The 26307-nt window shown below is 47.5% G+C and overlaps 1 protein-coding gene across 1 annotated transcript in view; it reads left to right on the top strand.

Annotated features, from left to right (window-relative positions):
* Positions 1-26307, top strand: part of EXOC4 (exocyst complex component 4) — a 678192-nt gene that overhangs the window by 519383 nt on the left and 132502 nt on the right. The window contains exon 12 of the mRNA XM_037165795.2: positions 23252-23388. Coding sequence (XP_037021690.2) covers positions 23252-23388 — 137 coding nt within the window. The remainder of the gene's footprint in view (positions 1-23251; positions 23389-26307) is intronic.

The raw sequence follows: 26307 nt of genomic DNA, 5'->3' as shown, positions 1-26307 counted from the left end.
TTTTCAAGGCTCCCTGCAAGAAGACAAGATTTCTTTTTAAAATAAAGATTAGATACATACACGCATGCCTGCACAAACACATATACATACATACATAAACACATACAGGGGGTTTTTTTTACATTTAGTGGTGGTGATCGATTTATGCTAATGGCGAGAAATTACATTAGGGCAAAGAAATATAAGTAAAAGCTTTTAAAACTTAACTTCTACAGCGGAAGTTTCAAGGCTGAGCTATGTGAGTAAACAGATCTCAGGAAAGGCCGTAGGCAGCCGCTGAATTATTTGCTTCCCACTTGTACCTGTTTAGGATGGTGTTAGAAGCAATAAGAAGTGCATTGTCTCCTGTTGATTCTGGAATTTGCTCTTTCCATGCCGTGAACTTTTTCTCATCACCGTCATCCGTTCTTGAGTGATTGCCGGCCCTCTGTGCTGTGACCACTGATGGCCATTCTGCATAAATATGAGTCATACCTGTGATGCATGAGGCAGGGCACTGTGTGGCCACTGTGGGTGCTGCCTACAGGTTTCTGAGACGTGATCTGACGGGTCCACCAACTTACATGTGGAAATGAGTCATACCCCGGACTATCTGGATGGCGTTTTGCACAGCGCCTTGGACTTAGTTCATGTAGCATCTCCGGGGCCCTACACCTTGGGGCCCCTGCCCATCACGCTCTTCTACTGCCTCTTCCGGGTGGCGGAAGCTTTAGGGAGTCTTGTTATTTTACAGAAGTCGAAAGGAATTGCTAGGTAATTCCATGAGCTCCCAAACTTTTCCAGCAAAACTTGCTGAATACCAACCCGTGGCATCTTGGTAAGCAGTAAATTGTCACATCCTCGTCTTCTGGCCTTTAAGACATTTGTACTTGCCCTGGCCCAGGTGGCTGAATTGGTTGGAGTATTGTCCTGTAAACCAAAAGTTCAGGGATTTGGTTCCCCCAGGTCAGGGCACATACCCAGCCTGCAGGTTGGGTCCCTTTCCGGACACATCTGAGAGACAACTGATCGATGTTTTTCTCTCACATCGATGTTTCTGTCCCTCTTTCTCTCCCTCCCTGCCCCTCTCCTTAAAATCAATAAGCATGTCCTCAGGTGAAGATTAAAAAACTAATAATAACATACCCTGATATGTTAAAGTGCATTCAGGATCTTCAAGAGAAGGACATTCAATTTTTTAAAAAAGATAATTTGCACTCAAATTAGGAAAAGCAGAGGGTTTGGGGAGTGCAGACATTTATGGAACAAGAGACAGACCTCCTGTCTCCGCAGGTTTGGACTTTGTACGTAAACCACGTTCACCAGGCGTGAAACGGAGGCGTTACCCTGCCGTGGGGTGTTCAGACCCAGGGTCTTACATGGTGATACGGGCGAGGCTGGGCGACCAAGATTCCTCAGAGCAGGGGCCCTGGGAACAGAAACCCAGGAATGGACAGCCGGTCCCCAGAAGCCATGGCTCGGGGACAGTGGAGGAAGCAGTCCTCTCAGTCAGCATCTCCCCAAGCCCTGGGTGGTCAGCCCAGACTTCCTTCCCTGCCTTCTCCACCCAGCACGTCGCTGCCGTGTGCCCCCTTGCCCACTCTGTGCCCTCAGTGGGAGGGGTGCCCACATGCATTGCCCCTCCTCGCTGAGGGCAGTGGTGCGTTGGATGAAGTACCAAAGGCCCTTTTCCTGTTACAGTTACTTCTGTAGTTAACTGTTAACTACAGTTCTATAGTTATTTTGATAACTAAATAGTAATCCATTGCTGATTATGTACAAGGCACAATGCTAGGTGCTCTGAGATACACAAAAATGAGTAGGACCAGGCTGTGCTTTCAAGAAACTTACATTTTAAACACAAGGATAGGAAAAAACTGGATCTGTATTTTGAACCTGGTCTCACTCATCAAAGTATTCATATTACTTTGTATACCTTCTTGTTGTTGGACAGGATAGTGATGCTCTTGCGTTTTATTTTGTCTGAGCACTTGACTGGTTCAGAAATGAAGTACCAGAAGTTGATTAGAAGCAAAATTGAAAGCTTCTGATTTACATAAACAGTGATCGTAATAAACCCACAGGCCCTTAGTCAAAGCCTGTTTATTCTAGAAGAGTTTGTCTGTCTGATTTCCTGGTTCACGCTATTTTAAGCAGCAGCACATTAACAACCAGAAACTGACGACAAGAGTCGACTGTTATTTTTTTCCAAAGCATTGAGATTTAATAACTCGCAGTCTATAACAAACACTGTATAAAATCGTACAATCGTGCCATGCTGGTTCAGAGCCGTTGAGGTGGGGTGCAAACCGCTCTACCTGCCACGATGGCCGTTAAGGACAAAGCTTATGGCTGCACAGAAAGGTTGATATGAATAATGGCGAATCATTAATTTGTAAAAAGTCTTTATGGGGTTACATTAAGATCTATGGATTCTATTCTAAAAGGCAGGGAAGCGTGAATGTATTTCAGAAAAAAATCATTAGAAATGGGAGTGTAAGAAATTATATGAAGTGTAAAGATGTACTGGAATTGTTTTATTAAACTTTTCTTAAATAAGTAAGCCACCTATTAGGAATTGATATTTTATTTGAGAAATTCTTGTCTGAAAAAAAATGAAAGTGAATAAGTGAAGGTTTATTATGCATGCATTTTGAAAGATGCTCACTATATGTAATGCTTTTAAGTGTTTCCTGCATAGATTTCATTGGACAAAAGTTACGTTGACTAATTTCATTTGTCCAATCAGATTTAAGGTGATTTGTCAGCCCTGGTTGGGTAGTTCAGTTGGTTAGAGCATTGTCCCAGTACGCTAAGGTTGCGCTTTTCTCAGATGTAATCTTGTATAATCTTGACCACGATAATGAGGTTGGGAGAAATTAAATGACCTCTTAAGGCCACAGATCAAGTCACTGGGGTGAGTCTCAGCCTTCCTGGTTCTTGCCTCTACGCACCACCCACTGCCTCCCGCAGGCACTTGGCTTAGTGGGTGCTGGATGCTGATGAGCCCCCTCAGTGTATGCAGGTCCTCTTAGACTCCCGGTCTGTTTCCCAGGAAATGGTTGCGGCCAGGGATTAAGGAATAGAGATAAGCAAACAAGTAACTCTGTAGTAATGGTTGTTCCAAGCACGATGGGAGCACAAAGGAGTGAGTGACTACAGAGAGAGAGGTGGACATTTCAAGTGGGGAGGCCGTGGCGGGTGGTGGGTGGGGAGGAGGCCCTAAGGCACAGACGTGGCAAGGGTCTGCAGTCAGGAGACAGAGGAGGTTGACAGGAGGCAATGCTGGCTGGAGGGGCCTTGCGGGCAAGGGGGCTGAGCCATGACTGGTGAGAAGGGGCAGAGTGACACAGCGACAGTGAGACTGGTTAACTCGAAGCATTGCCGCTTACTTCTTCCACTAAATCTCAGGGCTTGTAAGTGCCCCCAGTTTATTTCTGCCTCTGTCTGCCCCACAATGGAGCTCTATTTGATTGATCTCTGGATCTGAGAGCCCGTGCGTGCTCTGAAGCTTTGAGTTGTCCAGCTTTACAAGAGTCATGCCACGCCCCCTAACGGATTGTGCGTGCTGCACCCCATGAGGTGGGCTGTGTTCGTCCTGGTCTTTGCTGAGCAGCTCCTTTGCAAGGCCCTTTAGTTGACTGAAAATTTTCGGCGCTGCCGTGCCCTGCACTTTCTCCACCCGTGCCAACAACCTCAACCACTGGACGGACCCAGACCCGGACCCAGGACCCTCAGGGCTGTAGCCATGTTGGGCTCCCGGGGGCCTACACCCCACATCATCATTGATCTGCCATCTGCCACCTGCCAGGGCACTGCACGGGGGCAGGTGCTGCCAACCGCAGCCCCTCATCCCAGCATTCCCAGACCCCAGGGCTCTGCTGTGAGTGCATAAGGCAGTGGGCTCTCAGTCAGACTTTTTGGGTTCAAATCCTGGATATGCCATATACTAGCTCTGCGGCCTTGGGCACATTTCCTGTTCTCTCGCTGTCTCAGTTTTGTTCTGTGTAAAATGGCAATAATAATAGTATCTTCCTCGCAGGGTTGCTGCAAGCAGTAAGTAAATTAATGTGTCAGTTTCTAGCTTACATGTTCATGTGAACACCTTCTAACACAGTAGTCGGCACTCAGTAAAGCCCAGGGTGGTCATTACGGCCACGGTCACCAGTCCTTCCAGTGCATGGAGCGCTTTCTACTGGTGCCCCTTTCCCAGAGACCTGGGCAGGGACGTCCTCTGGGGAGTGCCGGGAATCAAAGACTTGCTTATTCTTTCACAGGTGGGAACAGAGAGAAAACTCTCTCTAAGCCCCACGCCCGACTTTCCCATGACAGTTAGCACGGAAGTGAGCCTCTGCGAAGATTAGCCTGCCACATCCAGTACGCGTGATGCATGGTATGACCTGTAGGGTAGCCGTGAACAACTCTAATCACTTACTTAAACCTGCCAGAGACTAATTTTTGGAAGCCGCAGAGGTGGGTGTGCATATTAAAGGAGACCAACCAGGTCCTTCCTGCAGAACCCGGAGCAAATGGGTATTGATTAAGTCAATTAAAGGGAGATTATAAGCTGGCACTGCACTGTGTGTTATCCGACCACGTGGCTCCCAGGGATCTGTGGAGCTCGTGTGCTAATGGCCTTCTCATTTAAACCAGCGTGAATTTGAGGTCATTTCATCAATTTGGTAATCAAATAATTGCCAAGACCACAGAAGATAAGAAACACGAATTTTCTTTTACAGGTCAATTAAAATACTTGAAACCGACTTTAGTAATAGTTCAGTGTGGAGTGTGGCTCAAATGTTAAGGGCAGGGGCTCCTCAGCTTTCATTTGTTCTTCTGATCTCACTGTCTGTTCTGGGCCAGGGGAAGGAAGGGTCTCTAACCTGCGGTCTGCAGGGCGGAGGCCTCCCCGCTGACAGCATCCAGGAACTCTGGTGGGAAGAGGATGAAAGAGAGCAGGGGATTCTTGGCATCGGATGCGTAAATTCACTTAATTCCCCTTCCCCCCACCCCTTTCTCCATTGTCTATTCTGTCTCGTAGTCCAGAGACCCTTTATTTTACCCTTTGCAGGGAGTAGACCCTCAGATTTTTACCAGCACGGAGGAGACAGTTCCCCAGGGAGGGAAGGGACCTAGGGATCTGACTACTTAAACAGACTTCCCTCTCATCCTGATGTTAGCCACGCCTTCCCATCTGTCCCCACTCCTCCTGCCCCGGGGCTGTCGGAGTTCACAGGAGAGACCGGCGCTTCCCAGCATTCCCTGCTCCTGGCAGAGGATTCCACCCTGGAGTCTGTGAGCGGCACCTACCATTCGGATCTGCTTCCCAGCTTCCAGTGTAGTGTGCTCCCTCCTTTTCCCCTTCCTCATATCAGTTTGAGTCTTAGAAAAAAATAAATCCTTTTCTGTCATATCAGTGCCATTTTGGGAGGGAGAGAGACTAGATGTGCATGTTCAATGTGCTTTCTTTACCCAGAAGTAAATCCTCCCCTCGTACGTCTTTCTGGCCCCTGCTCCCGGAGCCTTTACTCAGAAGGCCCTGCCCTGCCTGTCCATCAGGCAGCTGAGGCGGACGGAACACCATCCCTTCCTCCCTCCCTCCCTTCCTCCCTACCTCCCTTCCTCCCTACCTCCCTACCTCCCTGTGCAGGTAAGGGCCAGCCCGGTTCTACCCCTCCAGAGCCCCCAGGCCACAGTGAAAAGCACGCAGGCACACCTCATGTGGGCAGCTACATTTCTGTATATATAATTTCACATCCTCTTCAAGAAGACTGAAACGAAGGCAGTCTTCTTCACACCAGGGCCTGGCCTGAGAATTCGGGGTTCGAGTGAGCACGCGGAACAAGGAGAGAGCACGGCTTCGGAACGGGCCGCACCTCACCACTGAGGACGGCGATGCAGTGGATGGGGAACCGAACCTCTGATCTCGCCACCTTCCTGTGAGATGGGTGTGCGAGGTCTCGGCGAGATGAAGCGTGTGGTCTTGCTCAGCACAATCCCTGCATCCGGGGGGGCATTTAGTAAAGATTAGCCCGCTCCCCCCCTTCTAGGCTCACGTCTCCTCAGCACAGTGTTTTCCTCTGTGGGTGCTCCAGAATATTCACCAGACGTTGTCCTGGAAAAAGCAGTCGAGTCGACAGAGGTTCTTCACTAGACATCTTACTTTTCTGTATCCACCAAGGTATACCCCATCAGCCCAAGCAGGAAGGTAGACTCTTTCTCTAAAGCAGAGTCTTGGCAGGAGATCCTTTGTGCTTGAGGTGGGTGGGGGGGGGGTAGGCAGGACACAGGAGCCATTAACGCTGGAAGGGCCCTAGTCTCAGGTTCGGCTTTCCCAGAGCCAACCCAGGGCTTACAGCTGTGTTCCTCTCGGCAATTATAAAAGTGAGAACAATGTTAACTAACTTCCAGTTCAATCCACAGTTGGCCCCTGGGGATCCGGAAGCGAGCTGATTTTTTTTTGACCTCAGGTGCTCTACCGTGTGGGGTTGCCAGTTGTAATTATATGTTCAGGTGTCAATTAGCCAACAGCCCATTATTTGGCAGTTTGGGGTAATGAGATGGATCTTTGCGCTAACCTTTCAATTCAACAAGCATTTGATACATGCTTTATACAAAAACTCTATATCCTATTGTACCTAGTAAGGTTATAGCAAGAGCTGGAGGTCAGAATTTTTCATCTGCATTCCTTTGTGAGTTCGTGAATTTTTAATTACTAAAATCTTTGAGCAAGAAAGAAAAAGGCAGAAACTTTCCATAAAAACAATTCTCACTCACACACAAGCATCCCTTTGTATTCAAGTGACAAGAATTTCGAAGTCAGTTACTTCATGGAACATGTAAAATGGGATTCATTTAGTGAAAAAAACATCGACAGAACAGTATCCGGCGCTGTAGAGACTGGGCACAATCCAGACTCAGATTGGCTCGGCTCTGGGGAACCTGGGAAAGACGGCCCTTCTCTGAAGAGTCCTCGTCCGCTGTGACAGGTGGCTTTTTCTTCTCTCTGTATCAGAGCTTCCTGTGCCGATTTTTCTCAGTGCCACAGCTACATTTATACATGCATAGTGTTCGTTCAATTCCGTAACGGTTAGTTTCTACACCGTTTATCATTTTTGCTCACCGCAAGCTAGTCATTTCATGGAAGAACCTTCACTCCTTCTGGACCTGTTTCCCATGAGTAAGGAGCCTACCCAGACCAGAGAATGAAGGTACGGTGGCCCGTAGGGGGGATAAGGGGGGGTGATGAGACTTCCCGGGATTCTGTTGTTGCCACTTACGGCTGATGACACCTTAGAATGCACATTCAAGCCTCCTCTGAACTTAACCTCTCGAACGCTCGCTTCTTCACGCTTGTCCTCTTCCTCCACTCATCAGATGACAGTGGGTATTTTGTTTCTGGAACCTCTGTCATTTGTGGGACACTGAGAGATGAAGTCTCCAGACCGCCGGGTACCCACATATTTGAGAACAGCTGTATTTGGGTAGTTCCGCTCAGGGATGTGTGTGAGGCGGCTCCTACAGGCTCCCCGGCTGCTGGTTGTGAAATTTGCAGAAATGTTGTGAGCTGGTTATTAAACACAGTCATCACTAAAAAGTAAGTTCTATAATATTAAAAACAAAGGTAATAAATACTCAGACTCATTACTTCTTGATTATCTTACTGAATTGCTCCACTGTGTTTGTTCTTGGTTGTTTGCATCGTTGTAGCAGAGAGCAGAAGAACCATGTTACCATGTGTGACACTGTGTGTCTCTTCCCAGCTCCGAGTTCAGTGACATCACATTGGTGGCTTGCAGTCGGCCACGGTGGGAGTGCATACACATGGAGACCAGCAAAACCTGTAAACCGGGACTTCCTCATGTCCCGAGAGCCGGTTGTCAAATATCTGCCAGCCCTGCTGTTCGTTTCTGCTTCTGCCTCTAGAAGCTCCTGTTCTTCAGCCACATCGATCACCTTTTACACTGAAGATGTCAAATCTCCGTCTCTCACTTGGTCGTGCCTGTCTCGCGTGTCTCTGCCCCACAGTCCCAGGGAACCCCAAGTCCAGGCGTTTGCAGTAGAACCACGGCCGCCCCAAACTGCCCCGGCCGTGCCATCAGTGGGTCACTCGTTAATTTCCGTCTTCCTCCCTGTTCCCACGACCTTCCGCCCCCCTATTTCATTCCTTTTAGGAGTCGGGGCTCTGGTGCTTTGCGTCTGGCTCCACTAATCAGTCACTAGTTGTGTTACCTTGACTTGTTTCTGAGCTTTCTCTGCCTCAGTTCTATCGACCGTCAAGTGGAGATAATAGTATCTGCCTCATTGAGTTATTATGGGGATTAAATGTGTTAATAATCTTTAAAGCACCCACAGTAATGTCTGGCATATGCATATTTATTTAATAAAGTAAACTCTTGTTGTTACCCAGCCTTTACAACAGGCTTATTAAGAGGTAGGGGAGCCGTGGACGGTGTGGCTCAGTTGGTTGGGCATCATTCTGCTAACCTCAAGGTCACCGGTTCGATTCCAGGTCACAGCACATGCCTGGGTTGCAGGTCCGGTCCCCAATCAGAATGTGTATGAGAGGCAACCAGTCAATGTTTCTCTCTCACATTGATGTTTCTCTCCTCTCTTTCTTCCTCTCTTCCCCCTTCTCTAAAAAGATAAAAATAAACATAAAAAACTAAGAAGGGAGCGTTTAAGACAGAAAGGAGAAGAACACAAGAAACACATGGAGCCCAGAGAAGAGGAAGGCCGGCCTGGCTCTGGAACACAGGGCAAGGCACAGGGGCGGGGGGGCCAAGGCAGGGCGACGAATGAGAAAGATAATTCCGAACCACCTGGAAAGATTGAAATATGTAAAATACAACATTTTAATATTTAACTTCAAAAATCTATACCAGGAAAGGAAAGGGATACTTGATAAATGCATAGAAATTTTCCATTTTGACTTAAGCAGTTATCCCAGTTCTGCTCCTCATCCTGGGCAGAAGTTTGCCACATACGGAAAGAACTTAGGCTGCGCTGCATGTGTGTCGAACAGGATCCCGAGCGAGGGCCGTGCGTCCGTCCCCGTCGTTGCGGGAGAGCGGGCGCGGGGCCACAGCGCTCGTTTGTCCGCCCTCCGACATCTCCCGGGATCTGAGCACTTAATTTCACCCTCATTTTTAGAACAAAAGGAAAGCAGTAAAAGAAGAAAATGGACAGCAGGAGCAGTCTCCTTTTCATTTTCAAAATCATCTCAGTGATAAAGGGAACAGAAAGTTTAAAAGAAAAGAAATGAGAAACCATTAAGACGATTTGAGTGCTCAGCCCGTATTTGGCGGTAGGCTGTATTGTTTTCAGTTACTTGGGAACTGTGGTAATTTTATGAATCATTAGAGTTTTCTTTCCAAATTACATCTGAATGTTCTTAAAGTGCCTTCCACGATACCAGCCACAGTAAGAAGCTGTTGAATAGTTTTATTATTCCATTTAGTACTTTTAGCTTTGTATTAATTTTGCATTTAAAAACATTTATGCTTAAAACCAAAAGATAAAATCATGACAGCTGAATCTTTACATACTTAGTTTCTTCTACTTTTTAAAACACAGGAGCCTCTCACTGTTCTCCGCCTCAGTCTCATAAGAGACTGGAACCAGTACTAAGACCTGTTCCAGCAGAATGTCAGTGTTCCGTTTCAAAGCAGAAACCTCCCCAGCCCAGAATCGAAAGTAATGACAGTCGTTGACCATCATTCTTAGGCTCATACGTCCCATCAGGCATGGCGATCTCCAAAGACGTACTCTGTTCATGCTGCCCAGCACTCTCTCTGAGAGTGGTGCCCCCAAAGCCCACCCCCCAACCCAGGCCCCACAGGCAGCAGCAGGTCCAGTGAGGTCAGCGGACGGTGCGTGTGCGTGCGTGTTTTCCAGTTTACTTTCCTGGGGAAAGATTGCCATCTTTTTGTCACTCTCCTGCTATTTTTGTTATTAAAATATTCACACTTTGATCACATATTTATAAAAACAATGGTATTATAGGTGATCTGTTGGGGGTTTTTTATAAGCATCATAATTTGCAAAATGGAAAGTTTGGATGTCGTTGTTCTGTGTCGGCTGTATCCTTCCCAGCGGCATTGGTGTTTTTTGTGTGAAGAGATTGTCTTAGAAAGGAATACATCAAAGGGTCGGTATTCAGATTTTGAACCACGAACTTGAACTCCTCCTGGACTCCGGGGAAAGGCCGCCCTCCAGGGCAGTGTGTGGGTGGCCCTTTTCCTGTCACTGGGCTTCGGCTAGAGGCCACTGAGTCCAGTTTCCAGTTTGTGTTAACAGTAACTTCTAATTTTGCATAGGCCTCTGTCCTCACAAAAAAATGTGCTTTTATAACTCAGAGCTAGGAAAGGTACGTGTGAATGGCTCATCTGAACTCGGAAAATGGAGTTAAAGCCCCAGCTGACTTCACGGTGGACAGACCAGAGCTGTCCCCACGGCTCATGAAGTGTGTCACATGTTCGGGGGGGAAAGAGGGAGAGCAGTTTGTTCAGTATCCCGAAGGCGGTGTTCGAGCCGTGTTTGCAGTCAGGCGCCCTGTTGGCTTGCCATTGGATTTCTGCCCAGCGACACGTACTGTTTGTCTCAGCATGCCAGGGTCAGAGAGCACTCAGCTTTATTCCTAGAATGAGCTGGAATGCTAGGTTTACAACGGCCAGTTTTGCCAAGAATAAGCTCTACTTTTTAAAATCCACTAGCTCTTCCCGGATGTATTGTCTGTCCCAGGGTGAGGCATATGCGAACGGCGCCTGTACCCTTGAACAAATTTCCCCTCGCGTGTGCACGCTTGCTCACCCTCTCTCCCCAGACAGCTCCATATGTTCTCCTTTCCTGGAGGCGAGCTCCCCGCTCCTTCTCCCGCCTTGAGGGCTGCGGGTCTCACCTCTGAGGTGCACGAGTAACTGAGGCTGAAACCATTCGTGGGGAAACTTGTCAGCATAACTGATTACGATGTGGTGTGAGAGCCTCCGAAGACGGGCGAGCCTGCACGGAGTGGAACACGCGTGTGTGCGGCGGGCGCCTCCCACGGGTCCGCCCCATGGCCTCCTCCGACATGTTGATTTATAAACCTGCAGCTCCTCCCTAATGGGTCGTGCCTGGCGCGGGTCACTGGGGCCTCCTGCTGAAGGGACCTTGCCTTGGCTGGCAAACAGCAGAGCGGTAAATGTTCTACTCTGTGGATTTCCAGATTCGTGTGCTTCTTGGCACTCGGTGCAGTGGCTGGGGAGGACGTGAAAGCTGTAAAAGACAAAATAATCATGTGAAATGCTCGAACGATGTGTTGATCAAGAGAGGCGTTTCCGAACATGGAGGCTTTGTGGCGTGACTAGTAGGAGCACAGTGAGAATTTGAGGAATATAAAGAAATGCAAGGGTTTAAAACCACCTAGGGTGGCAGCTTCGTGTTCTCGAGTTTTTAAAACCCTCTCTCTGAGTGCTCTACTTACTCCTTGAAACGGCTCTAAGTGTTAGACTTGGGAAAATGTAGCAGTGATAACGACTGCTCTACTTTCCACAATCTGTTGGGTTATTGATTGAGATATTTGCAAAGTACTCTGAGTTCTCGGGAGAAAGGGTGTCAGAAAACGCTGTGCTGGTATCGTTAACAATTTCACCACATGAAATTGTGCTGAAAACTAGTTTCAGAAAGATGAGTTTGAGGAAGTTTGAATTATTAGGCCGAGCCTGCACGCCACTCGGGTGTCCCTACATCTACTTGTTTTGTCTCGGGAGTCGGTTCTGGGTAAATCAAGAAACTGAGGGATCAGGAAATTGTGACGAGAGAACAGCACTTGCTGCTGTAAAGCTGTCACTAAAGAGACTCCTGGCTGCTGGCCGTGGGGTGGCCTGGTCTCCAGAGCAGCCTAGCGAGCAGCCGGGGAGTCCAGTCTGCGTGTCCCCTCCTGACTCCATCCCACCCACTTGCAGAATTAGTTCACACCTTCTTCTCGCAGCCCTGAGTGTCTCTCTCTCCACACCACACCTCCCTTTCATTCCCGCAGACTGGCTCTGGTCTCAGGAAGCCCGCCGTAGAGACTGTCATCCGAGGTCCCGGTAACCTGCTCCCATAACTCGTCATCCTTCACTGGGACCATTCCACACCAGGGGAAGACAGACTTATCACCGACTCCTTCTGTGTGTTCTTCAGAAGCAACAGAAGAAGATCCAGGTCGCCTGAGTTCAAAATCTGGCTGCAACTGAAACTTTCTAGTTCTGTGCCCTGGGACAACTCTTCAATCCCTTAGTGCTTCCGTTTTCCCAACTGTACAGTAGGGACACTTGCAACCAGCTTTTGACGGTTAAATAAGATTTATAGGGAGTTAAGAAAAGTTCATGCATACAAAGCACTTGGACCCACCCTACATGGCACACTTTGCTGTGATGGTTGCATATCCGGATGGAGCATAGTGTTAGTACCTGGCACATAGTAGGTGCTCAGTAAATATTAGATAGATTGACAGGAATGATAGGTAGCTCCTTCTAACATTCACATTTATATTATAATATACATGCTATTGGTATTTACAGGTATACTCAATATAAGAGAAAGGAAATAACATCACATGAATATTTCGTCTTCACCCATCAAGTCATCCAGGAGCTAGAATTTGCTTATCTTTGACCTCTCTGTGTCTATAAGCTCGTCCGTGTTTGTTCTTTTTCACGCCGCTTAACTTGTAAACTGCTTCCTTTATTACTGTATTCTTTATTGTACTTTATTTTCTTGATTTTTTTCTTGGCCTGTGACCCTGATCTCTTTTCGGTTGGATCCTCTTTCCCTCCTGCCACTACTGTGCAAGCCACCCGACACTGCTGTTGGGGCTGCAGGCCATGCATGACCTTCCCTTGAACTCTCACTTCTCCAGTCACCCTTCCGTCAGCCAAATAAAACCCACCTCTACCACCGTTTCCCAGGAGGGGGCGCAGTGTGGGCGGTGCAGAGAACACAGAAATGTGTGAAGAAAGGCCTGAGTTCTCCTTTCTTCCTCTCAGATCTCTTTTTCTTTTTTTTTTTAACTTTTTTTATTGATTATGCCATTACATTTGCTCTATTCCACCCTCCATTCCCCTCCACCCTGCATACCCCTCCCCCACCATTTCCCCCTTTAGTTCATGAACACGTGTCTCAAATTCTTTAGATTCTGTATTTCCCCCTACTATTCTTACCCTCCCCCCATCTATTTTCTATCTACTGTCTATGCTACTTATTTTCTGTACCTTCTCCCCCCTTCCCCTCCTCCCACTCCCCTGTTGCTAACCCTCCATGAGATCTTCATTTCTATGTTTCCACTCCTGATCTAGCTGTCCTTTTAGTTTGCTTTCGTTTTAGGTGTGGTTATTAATAACTGTGAGTTTGCTGTCCTTTCACTGTTCATCTTTTTTATCTTCTTTTTCTTAGGTAAGTCCCTTTAACATTTCATATAATAAGGGCTTGGTGATGATGAACTCCTTGAATTTGGTCTTATCGGAGAAGCACTTTATCTGTCCTTCCATTCTAAATGAAAGTTTTGCTGGATAGAGCAATCTTGGTTGTAGGTCTTTGGATTTCACGACTTGGAATACCTCTGTCCAGCCCCTTCTTGCCTGTAAGGTCTCTTTTGAGAAATCAGCTGACAGTCTGATGGGAACTCCTTTGTAGGTGACTGTCCCCTTAGCTCTTGCTGCCTCTAGGATTCTCTCCTTCATTTTAATCTTGGCTAATGTAATTATGATGTGCCTTGGTGTGTTCCTTCTTGAGTCCAACTTCTTTGGGACTCTCTGAGCTTCCTGGATTTTTTGGAAGTCTATTTCCTTTGCCAGATTGGGGAAATTCTCCTTTATTATTTGTTCAAATACGTTTTCCACTGGTGGCTGTGCCTTTCCCCCTTCTGGTACCCCTATAATTCGGATGTTGGAACATTTAAAGATGTCCTGGAGGTTCCTAAGCTTCTCCTCATTTTTCTGAATTCTTATTTCTTCATTCCTTTCTGTTTGATCATTTTTTCCTTCCTTCTGGTCCACTCCCTTGATTTGAGTCCCAATTTTCTTTCTATTACTATTGGTATCCTTTGTATCACCATTCATTTCAATTAGTTTAGCTTCCATATGTTTCTCTCATTTGTGACTAAAATCAACCAGTTCTGTAAGGATCCTGATAACCAGTGTTTTGAACTGTGCATCTGAAAGACTGGCTATTTCTTCATCGCTTAAATCTATCGGTTCTGGGGCTCTGAGTTGTCCTAGAGCCATTTTTGGTCTATTCGTGCTGTTAAGTGAGCGGAGCGATGCCTTAGTTGTTTACCAGGATGGGGAGACCCAGGTCACTGGTTTGTGACGCTGTGTGTGAGGGCGTGGTCAGAGAGGGAGCAATGGCGGTCCTCTCTGCTCGCCCAGCGCATCCAGTCACTCCACACGCCTGGGGCTTGTTTATCCGATCGGAATTGTGCGAGCCTGCTGCCCGCGCCGGCTTCCCTTCTTACTGGTTTCTCCGCACGTAAATGCGCGCGACCAACCGACCTGCCGCGCCCCTTCTTTGTGCGCTCCGGCAGCCAGCTGCTCACAATCGCGCCCTCGGTTGCCTGCGCGCACCGCCCCGGGAATTTTTTCTTGCTAACCTGCTCCGCTGCTGGCCTCGCTCCTCGTACCGGTCCAGCTGAGTATCTAGTTGTCCTTTGGACTCCGTATTGTCGATTTTCCGTGTGGCTTGGTTGTGACTGCTGTTAAAAATAGTTGTTCTTAGATTTGGTTGTGCACAGAGGCGAAGTGGTTTCTCCACCTACGTCTCCATCTTGGCGGAAGTCCTCAGATCTCTTTTTCTCAGTCTTGCTGCTTTTAAGGCTTTTCTACTTGTCACTGGTTTTCAGCCATTCGGTTATGATGTGCTTTGCTGTGTGTGAATGTATGGCGCCATGGATGGCGTTACATATCACGTGCCACGCTCTGCAGACTTGTACGAGCTGGCTGCTCACGGCAGAGCTGCTGACCTTAACTGGGATGGGGCGGGGCCGTCCCAGCCCTGCCCAGTGCCTCCCAGCTTTCCTCCCATGACCCGACAGGAGCCTGTTGGTGTGACTTTGCCACCACAAACCTACTCATTTCCCGGCCAGCTGTCATGCCTTTGTTTTAGTGCCGAGGGGCAGTCTTTGCCTGAATCGGTTGTTCTGTTTGGGGCTCCAGGATGGTTTTCCGGTTCTGTCGTTTGCCCTCCGTGTCTTAGCAGGCGGTCTTCCTTGAAGGAGAGCTTTCGCTCTGCAGTAATCCCAAAGCAGAGATCCTGCTGCACAGTCAATAAGGACGTAGTTCTTTGTCTGCATTTAGTAATTCTCAAAGAAGGACTTTATTTCATAGTCACCGTGAGTGGTAATAAATGAGTTTTTCTGGCTTTCTCTGTGTATTGATTTTTTTCATATTTTTTAATAAATATGGTCACCTACAATAATTTATTCTGTTTGCTTCTCTAATCATCCGCTCTGGCCAGGAGGAGCTGGGTCTAGAGTTTTTAGACCTGGATTCTAGATTCCGAAGTTTCACAAACTAGCTCTGTATCTTTGACAAGCCTTTTAATGTTTGAGTTAGTTGTTTTTCTTTACTTTTAACCAAAGAATTAGACTGGAGGTCAAGGGTTAGTTTTGGCTCTAGAATTGGGATTCCCAGCTCCACTAGCTGACACTCTGCCCTGCTTCTGCCCGCCTACAGGAGGGAGCCCTCAGCCTGGCCCTCAGGCCCTCTGCCGGCCACTCCCGAGGCCAGACCACCTTTCTCCTCCAGTTCCTCAGCAGGAACCCCCGCCTCCAGCCCCCTGTTCACTCGGCCCCTATTCCCAGCCTTTGCCTACACCCTCTTTTCTCTTCCTCTCCACGTGGCCAAACCTCGCCCATCCTCCAAGTACCCTGTTCAGGCTCCTGCATGTTTTCACTCCTGTTCCAAAGGAAGCGCTATAGCCCCTGATGTTGTTGTTACTCTACTTTTGTGCGGTGGCACTCTGTATTTTGCTGACTAGCCACCTTCAGGTCTTTTGAAATGTGACGTGTGATGTGTGTGTGTGCACGTCAGTGCCAGTGCACACCTGTTCGTCCATCCATTTCCACCCTCCAGTCGTATTGCACATCAAGGGGAACCGGTAACCTGGATGCAGAGTCCCACTGAGTTGAAGTATGTAAGTCAGCAAATGCTTCTCTTACTACCTAACAGTTAGGGAAACAAAGAGGCCCCTGGGATCTCATCGCCTCATTGCGCACAACTGTTCTGCACTTCCTTTCCTTTCCTGCAACTTTGTTGGGTGTGAACTCATAGACTCCTAAACACAAGCCCCTAAAGCACCAGGTGGGCTTATCAGATGGGTTAGGTACAGATTTTATTCAACCAGAAATGATCCTCTCCCTAAAATGTTAAAAAAAATAGTATGAGTAACTGCTTCACATACATTTCCAAGCTTTTAATTGGCAAGTAAATTTTATAATCACTTATGTGAATTCTAAAGGGGTGCAGTTTTTCTAATTGGCCCAAATGTTGACCTCGTATTTTCTTTGCTTAAGCCTATTTATAAATTCTTCCTGGCTCTTTAGGCTGCCAAACGGCACTTCAGAAGATACTTTCCTGTGGCTTGTGTGAGTATATTTGTCTTCCTTAACAGTGGGACCTTCTGAAATTACCCATCTTCCTTCCCTTGGAGTGGATCATCTAGTGATTAGTGACACCAATTGGACTGATTTGTGTGTTTTCTTACTGAAGAGGGAAGGGGGATATTCAGAATATTTAGGTGCTGTGCAGGTGTGCATTATAACAGGGCCTCCAGGACCTAGCTCCCGCCTGCCTCCCTCAGCCCGCCCTCCTGATCTCCACCCACGTGCACACCCGTGGGCCCTCCCCCAGCCGTGAGGAGCCACTTGCAATTCCCTGAATCCCACGCCATGTCGTGTTCATGCCGCTTCACGCCCTGAAGTGCTGTTCTCCCACCTTCTCAATCTACAACTTGCTACTTACTTTTCTGGACTCAGTTCAATTACAGCTGCCTCTCTCCCACCACTCCCCCCACCTCCCCTAGACCTCTGCTGTGCAATATGCAGACGCCTGGGGTAGCACCTGCGACACCGTGTTGTCCTTGCTTGTGAACTTGTTCGTCACCTCCTACACAAATCTTGTCTCACCTGGCTCTTTATTTCCTACAGCTGGCCTAATGTTTGGCACAGAGAAAATATTCATTTAATGAATGTGTATTCATCAATTAGTTAAGCTCCCTGCTCTTTCCCCAGCCAACCTCTGATCCTTCTGAACACATTTGATCTAGTGGTCTATAGTAGTATTGCCAACCGTACAGCTCCATCCTCACGTTTTATATACATACTATAAAGGGGAAACCACTACATAGAATACTTATATGCCCACAGGTGGTTTTCTCAGACACATTTTTGAAGGGGTGCCAATTTGTAATATAGTGGGGCATACATCAATCAAAACTGAGATTAAACATGCACACGCAGAACCACCCACCAGCTGTCCTCCCGACCAGTCTCTCGCCCTCCTCTAGCAAAGGGGAAAGAGAACCAAAGGGAAGGAGAAGAGAGAGGGCTTAGGTGTGTCTAACAGGACAGCCTTACTGGGGTCAAGGAGTCTTCCCACAGAAAGGAATTTTAAGTTGAGACCTGAAAGATGAGAACAAAGTGAGCCAAGAGATAGAACTTGGCAGGCAAGTACAGGCCCTGACTGGGGGTGAAGAGCTGCAGAAGCCCCGTGTCGCCAGGCCGTAGAGAGGCGAGGGCAGGATGGTAGACAGGGGGCTGGAAGGTGGACCGAGGCCCGTCCTGCAGGACCAGATGGGTGATCTGAAGAAGGCGGGCGCCGTGCGTTAAACAGCTCTAAGTGGTGAGAGATGGGCTCAAACATAGCTTTAAATGCTTCCTTTTGATATTAAACTTACATACTGTGAAGTGCACGTCTTAAGTGCAAAGAATGTTTACGTTTTCACTCATGCAACAGCTACCGAAGCAAGATGTTTCCAGCACGTGGGAGGTTCTCTCCTGCCCAGTCAGAGCTCACCCTCCTGGGGGAGCCCGTGTTCTGACTTCTGCCACCGGAGACTCCTCCTGCCTTTCTCCGGATCCACAATAACAAGGCCGTACGGTCGGGCTCCTTTCTCTCTGACCGCTTTCACTGGGCACGCAGTGCGAGGCGCATCCTCATCGTCACGGGTAGTGGCAGCCCACCCATTTCATTTCTGTGCAGCACTCCATTGTATGATTACACCACAGTTTATTTACCCCTCCGACTCTGATGGATATGAGGATCGCTTTCCTTATCGCTTTTGACTATTATAAATAACACTGCTGGGAGCATGGTGTTCGTGTCTTTTGCTGGACGTGAGCACTCGTTTCTGTGGGAGACACAGCGTTCTAGGACACCTCGGCCTGTGAGGTGGAGGGTGATTGGGAGGAGACGGGACGGCAAGGCCCGGAGTCATAGCCTTCGCCCAGCTGACTCATTAACAAAGCAAACACGCTCAAAAATTCTCAACATCACACAAATCAAAATATAGATTAAAAATCAGCAGATTTGCTCTTGGCTGTTGCCATTCGTCATTGCTAGTTATTATTTTTCTAATCAAGGTAAAATTGGTCTGTAACATGTAATTTTTAGGTATACGACATTATAATTTAGTACCTATGTCCCCTACAAAAATGATCACCACCGTAAGACGGGAGTTATTATTGTTTACAGCCAGGCACAACCTACAGGTGATAGTAATTGAAAGGACAGGAGAGTAGGACAAGTTTTATTGAGCTGCAGTTGAATATGTTCCAGTACAGAAACGTCATTGTCATCATCCAACATTCAGGCAGCCGCCTCCCTCCCCACTCACTGGTGTGCAGTGGTGATGGTGGTCGGTGTGTCTGAAGCAACAGGTGATTCGTTTATTCTTTCTTCCAAATTCTGCCTACAGCGGTTCCCCGGAGCCCTGGGCTCTTTGCAGCATCTCTGATCAACTGTCCCCACTCCAGGGGCTAAAACTGCACAAGTCCAGAGTCTGTACAGTCCAAACTTTTGTTGTCTTCTTCCCTCAAGTGTAAATTTATTTCTGTGTCTTAAAACTTTAAAATAAGCACATTTTATTGTGTATATAAAACAATTGGGATTGTAGAAAATTACACAGTCAGGTGAAATTTGGCATGTTTTGGTAGGAAAAAAATCTAAGACCTGTAGTCACAATGCACGTTCAGTCTTTACAACATGGGGGTTAAAGGTGCAGTAAAGTAGTAGTGCAGAGGCTGTGGTCTGAGTCCACCTTACCCAATCAGGGTCTCAACCCCCTATTTGGCTTTATAATTTTACTTTAGACCTGTGTGATTACCCCGCTCTGAATGTGCTGCGCATCAGCATTGGTTCACCCGGCAAACACTGAGCACCTGGACTATGCAGGTACCTGGCGAGTCGGTTGTAGGGGTACAAAGGTGTAGGCACTGCTCAGAGGACCTTCTACTCTAGCAGCAGAGAATCAAGTACGTGAACCAGTGGCTGCCATACCCCACTTGGGACTTGAGCTGAAATTGTGCCCAGGGCACTGCGGCAGCAGTACAGAAGAGTGCATTTGAATCAGAGCAGGCAGCCCTTGAGCTGCCTCTTCAAGGATGAGAGGTGTGAGCTAGGAAGGGCACGCCAGGCAGAGGCCCAGACACGGGAAGTAGCCTGGCGCCGTCAGGGAATGACTAGGAGTTTGGTGTGTTTGGAGCACACGGTGGGCCTGCTCCGGGGAGCTGGAGAGAAGGTAGAGCCGTCGGCAGGAGGAGCCAGGGCTTAAAAAGCTGGGTGAGTAGGAAAGGGCCTGGACCGAGAAGGACGAGACCTGGGTTCTCACCCTGTTCCTGCCGGGACTCCTGGCGCGTCCTCATCAGCAAGACCAGAGCACTGGGGAGAGTCGTTTCCAAAGCACTGTTCACACCTTTTCAGATGTGAAAAGCTACTCTATGAAAAATGGTTCTGTACATAGATTGTTAGGGGAAGTTTGAACACCACAGTCCCCTTAAGGTTCACAGTGACATCAGTGTGTGGAAAGTTTCTGGTCCTCTGGGGAAGGAACCACTTCCATGTTCCTTAACTCAGCATTTGTCAAATTATTTGAACTTGGAGCGAATTTTCCGTAGTGCCACTGTCAGTATCCAAAATGCTGCAGAGACTGATTTTGGGAAAAAAATGGACGAGGCCTCAAAGATGCCATCGTCTTCATTTATTCAGTTGCCCCATGTTCAGAGGAGCAGAGAGCGGCTTCCACGCCCTCTCAGGGTGTGGCCTTCCTGTAAGAAACTCCAGCTGTTTGTCTTTCTGAGCATCAGCTGCTCTGGGATTTTTGTTCTCTCGTCTTCTCATTTTTCATATCATGCCCAGGCTTCATTACCTGGTAATAAGTCGCAAGAAATTAGAATTGAGTTGTTTCTGAGCAAATATCAATCATTTGTGATAGATTTAATAGAAATTATAATGCATAAAAATCAGGGTTTTACTTATTGGAAGTATTTCAGCATTGGCAAATCCCCAAATTAATCAATGAGGCATTTGTGATGCCAAAGACATCGTGTAAATGAAAACAGAACTGACCTTTTTAGAAATTGAATACTTTCAATATTTACCTGTCAGAGCCACTCATTTGGAAATTGTTATAGATGCTTGAAAACTGGGAACTTTTTTCCCTTGTAAAAATATCCATCATTTGGCCAACTAGTGTCGTTTTCCCCAAAGAGAATTCGGTGATTGACTATCCGGAGTGCTCCTGTGATAAGGTGAACCAGCCAAAGAGCTGGGGAATTGCATGTAATCATGTAGCATCTCATAGGCCCTTTGCTGAGCGCAACCATTCAGATTAAACCATGGCGTTCTCATCATTTCCTGCGGGTACTTCCTGTTCACCCCAAATCTCCAGGGGATACTCCTCCGAGCTTGCAGTCTCTGCTCAGCTCTGACCGCCACCCACCCAGTGCTAGTCATCCGAAAGAACTGGGGGAAGTGCAGACCACACTGACTCCACCCAGAGAGATTTCCGAATGCAGAGATGTCTGCCTAGCATCCCCCCCATGTACGACACTCAGAGAGCGTTACTGGTGCGCATCAGTGTTATTAGTACTGTTCCTTTTATTGGGAGTATTGTTCTGAAGATCCTGAGGTATTATCAACAGGTGGCGGAGGAGGAGGATGGAAGATGGACAGAAGGAAAGGAAGACTGCGGGTTGTGCTTTTGAGAAATTGATGATCTGATTGGGGAGCCCAAGCCCACCTGGCGGGAGGTGGAACTATTAATTACACAGTGTCGATTTCCTCCTGTAGAAAAGTGCACCGATTGAATACCTGAGAGATGGGGGGGGGGGGGGGGGGCGGTCAGTGGATTAGAGGAACCATCAAATTATCCTCGGTTATTCGAAGAGTAAATCGAGTCATAAGAAAGGAGAGGTTACCCAAACCTGGCCCAGAGTCGATCAGCAATCACATAACTGGAAACAGAGCCAGGCCTTGTCTGTCTCACAATAACCTCAGCCATCTCCCCACCCCCGTCTTCCCTGCAGTGGTGTGGATTTTAAACGGGCTTTGTCCGGAAGGCTGAACTCCACTCTCCTTTATTAATTTCCGTCCACATGTTGTAGCAGAGCCTATGTTCTGAATCAGGATGAGGCTTTTAGGTTCTTCTCAGCAGCGCGGGGACACGTAGCTAAGCAGAATCAATTCCTGTCACTCACACACAGATGCAGAGAACCGGGATTAGGGACCAGGGTGAAGCTGCAGTGTTTTAATCTTAAAATCAATACAGAAAAGGAAGCTGAACTTGTGGGGATTCTATGGAGACGGTAATTTGGTTTGCCTTAGCAAATATAACTGTTTCTTCCTCTTCACCTTCTGACTCTTTCACTTTGGGGCAGTGGGGTGGGGGCAAGAGAGGGAAAGAAGATAAGAAGCCTACAATCAAATCATCTTGAATAAACATGCACCTGTAAACAGACAACTTAAGCTGATTCTCCATTGTTTACAGAAAAGCTGTATACTTCTGTTCATTCTTTTCATTTTCAGGAGGAAAACAATCACCAAAACCCCACACCCATAGTCTGCATCGAAGCATAATAAAATGCCTTTGATTCTTTCATGGTCACTGTCAGACCAGAAAAATTTTTTTCACTGTGTACTTTATGGCCAGGTCTACCATAGCTTAGGCAGTTCTATCTGAATACGTACACGTTTAACAAATCATTTATTGACCAAAGGTTTCCAAGCTGCTAAGCATGTGGTTAATATTTATCCCAACGTCATTCTGCTCCTTTTGGAAGAGGCATGAACTAACCACTCGGTCTTCTCTTAAAGGCTGAGCATTTACTCAGTGTGCCTCTCTTTAGACGTCACACTGACTTACTGCAGAGCACCCCCCGTCTGTAGCTGTGAGACGGGTGTACTTTTCCTTCGGGGGCTTCCCTAATTCAGTCCTGAGTTTGCCTGGGTCCGTGTGGGCCCTCCTCCTGCCGGGGCACCAACATAGGAAATACTGGGACCTCACGAGAGAAGGACGAGGCCACGGGAACTGAGCCCCAGCAGGGAGGGAGGCAGAATGGCGGCGGTAGAAGAGACTTCCTTCTCTTAGGTCTGTTTCTTCATCTTCAAACTAGGGGTGGTTACGGGACACCAGATAGGTAGGCGTGCTCAGAGGATTGAACGAGATAAAGCCTGTGGAGCCCTCGCACGGTACCTTGTACTTCTAGGGACCCCAAAATGTTTGTGATCTTTGGGAGCATTCTGTGAGTCTGCAGTGAGGTAGCACGTGCTGTGTGTGCACAAACATTCTACAGGCTGTAAGGATAGAATCAGCCTGTTCTTCATGGGTCGATGGTTTGAAACCTTTAAAGCAAATCATAGAAGGCTTTTTCCTTGCGGTGCCTGTCGTAGGTCCCTCCTGTCAAAGTAGAGCCCCGGAGGTGGTGAGTGAGGCCCCAGCTGAGCGTGGATTCACTTTGTGCGAAGCCACAGAGGTGCCAGTGAATGCCCAGAACTCCACGAAGTCGGTCTGAAACCCCCTGTCCTGTGTCCTTCCACAGAAAACACCTCCTCAGATCTCTGGGAGGCCTGCTCTGTGTAACATACTTCTTTTGTTGTCATTTTTAACCAGTATTTCTAAATGTCACATCCTCCCAGGACGGCTCAAGTGTCCTGAATGATCGCATTATCCCCATTGTCCTTCCTCGTGCCACATATTAGTGTATAAAAACAAAGAGCACACAGACAGCCTCATGAGCTCCCTCCTTGTCCCTCTCCAGAGCACCATCATCGTGGAGAAGACGGTGCAAGACCTCACGAACCTGATGCACGACCTGAGCGCGTACTCGGACCAGTTCCTCAGCATGGTGTGCGTGAAGCTGCAGGAGTACAAGGATACCTGTGCCGCCGCCTACAGGTAGGGCTGCTCTCGGGCCTGAGACGGCACTGCGGTGAGGTTGCCCTTGGGCCTGACTTCCCCCTAATAGGGAAAGGGCCGTGGTTGGTTTGTCAAGGGGCCTGATGGGAACACGTGCCCCGGAGGTCATCTCCTAGAGGCTTCAGTAGTCGTACCCACCAATGGAATGAAAGGGGCAGACAGAGCCACGTAGGACTGCCATCCGTGGCTTTTGAAGAGGCGTCAGTCATGATTTTCACAAAGGCCGAGAGTGCTAAGATTCTTCTTCCTTGACAAAATTTCAGAACTTGATTAGTCCCTCACGTGATTCTAAAAGATCTTTAAAGTAAAGCAATTTCAAACTCCCAGGAACTCTTAATAATCTATAGTATGATTTCTTTTTACTTCTTACAAATGTATTCCTCTTAATATTTGATCTGTAGCCTTCCAGCTGTCACGAAAAGACAGTTACACTGTTTTTAGCATTAGTGGAAATGAAAAACCATTGTTATGAATTTGAAAACCTGTAGTTTTTCCCCTCTCATTTCTTTACTCTGGGTTCAAAAATCTCTTTGAGCTTCTGGAAAAGATCCTAGCACTTCTCATAAAGAGCTAATAGTCAGAACAAATTATGAAATGGTTGACAAGTCCTGCAGCAATTAGGGGAGAAAAGAATGTATAATAAAGTAATAAACTGTATATGATAATTAAGCATTGGTAGGTGAAGTACAGCTGGGCACAGCGCGGCTTGTTCCGTCTGTCATTGGCCGTGTTCGGTATTGACCGAGCGGTCAGCCAGCCACAGGCTGCACCTTTATGAGCTCCCATCTTGGAAGAGGATAGAAAGGGAAGTGGGGGACAGGGGAATAGAACATGTACAGCGTTAGGGCATATCCACAGCGTTCATTTATGGCAGAAAATATGGCAAGATGCTCCAGGAGGAAGACCTAACCCGAGGAGGACCAGAACGGCCTGGTGAAGGATGGGAAGTAGGCCTTGTGAGGGAGGAGGGATTCAGACAGGATTTAGGCTGAAGGAGCCAATGGAAGAAAGGAAGCAGAGCGAGGTCAAGGAAGTGGGGAGGAATGGGAAAAGGAAGAATGAGTGATGAATTGGGGGTTTGGGGAAGGCAGGCTGAGCCACCATTGTGGGGGATGGGGCTGCCAGGCTCCAGGAACTTGGCCTAAATTAGGTAGCAGGGAACCGATGAAGGTAAGAAGCCAGGAGTACCAAGTACAGACCTGCATGGTAGGGGGTTTTTCTGAGCTTCGTGGAAGCTGGATTGGATAGGCAAGTGTGTGGAGGTAGAAGACACGGTAGCAGGTGCCTGCAGCAGAGGAGAGGCAGAGAGATGGCCGGTAGGGACAGAACCGGAGACATTAAGGCGGTGCATCTGCAGAACACGGCCACGGGTTGGCCGGAGGGGCTAATAAAGAGCAGCTGTAAGAAGAAACAGTTGCTATTAGCCTTGTATTTTTCATGCTGTACTTGTAGGGGTTTTTTTTTTAACCTCGAATTCAAGATCTCACGGGTACCCATTGAATTTAATGTTACTTTTAGCTCATCATTTTAGTCTATTAAGATATTTTTGAATTCTCATGTCATCAGAAAATCTTAGCTATTCCTTCAAATTTCCTGTCATTCTTGATTTTATAAGCAGTCTTTTCATTTCTTTATATCACTTTTTAAAATGTTCAGAAGGTCAGGGCTAAATCAACCATTGAGGGGGGCGTGTCTCTCAATACTTCCTTTGGGATCGACATCTATACGTTAGTCCGCGCTTCTGGAGTCCGTGTGTTTTCTAACTCCGAACCCAGACTGTAGCTCAGAGCTGGCTCTGGAGCCTAAATTTGAATACCAGCATTCCCAGTGTTTAGTTATATGACCTTGAACAATGAATGGTTCAGGGTTACTCATTCACTCTGTGCCTTAATTTTCTCATCTGCAAAAGGAGGTAATAGTTCTTTCTTCATAGTGTTTCTTGAAAATGTCAGCCTCTTAAAATTGTCTTCAGCTAAAAAGTAAGCTCCCTCCAAGATGGTTAGCTGCTATTTTGATGGCAAAGCCAATGATAACAAAGATTACCTTTTCTACCCTTCATGACAGCACCTTGAATATATTATCATGCGCCCTATAAGAGACATAGATTTCTTGCTGGTGATCCCCCAGGCCTAATCTTCTTAAGGCAGCTACTGTCCCTCCTGTCTCCCCAAGACGGGCCGTCACAGGCCAGCAGTGGACAACACCAGGTATCTGTTCAGAAACCCTCTCTTCCCTTCACTTTTAGACCCATTGCTCCCTGTCCCACCAAACCTGTGTGAAGAACTCCCATCTTGGCCAGCTTACATACAAATTGCCCTTGGAAACAAGGTACTTGACCTTTAGCCAAACTGACCATTTCTTCACTCAAGTCAATGTCCTGCCCAGTTAATAGGGAGGGGACAAAGCCATGTGACTTACTCATTGTATGGCCTGCCTGACTCCTAGTGAGGACCATGTCCTAATCGGTCACAAATCTTCTTTAATGTTCTGTTCTAAATCGTGCCTGTGATTCTAAACTTACCCAATTTCTATAATTTACCTTCTTGTATGAACAGGGCTTATATGAACAGGAGAAAAGTATATGTTTGAGTTGGAAGAACACTGTTTAGAAGACAGGGAAAATTACGGACGTGGGGGAGAAGGGACAAGTGGCAGAAATAATGTTCTGGCTAGTGCGCGGGGTGGGAGGTCAGGAATACGTCGACTGGCTGGCTCAAGGCAGGAGCATGAATGGTGGTGTTCACCATGGTCTGTCCTTCTCATAGGAACTGAGTTATTTCTCTGCTGTTGGTATTTCACCTTTTTGTCCAGACAGTGTAGCCGTATCTCTGGTCTGATGCTGTTCTGGGATCATGCACATCACTCTTGGTTCTCGATACACTGTGGTCATCGAGAGCA

The sequence above is a fragment of the Artibeus jamaicensis genome, unplaced genomic scaffold, assembly GCF_021234435.1.
Source record: "Artibeus jamaicensis isolate MK-2021 breed Jamaican fruit bat unplaced genomic scaffold, CSHL_Jam_final scaffold_3307, whole genome shotgun sequence".
Taxonomy (NCBI): domain Eukaryota; kingdom Metazoa; phylum Chordata; class Mammalia; order Chiroptera; family Phyllostomidae; genus Artibeus; species Artibeus jamaicensis.
Note: the sequence above shows the minus strand (reverse complement) of the source record. Positions and strands in the feature narration are given on the sequence as shown.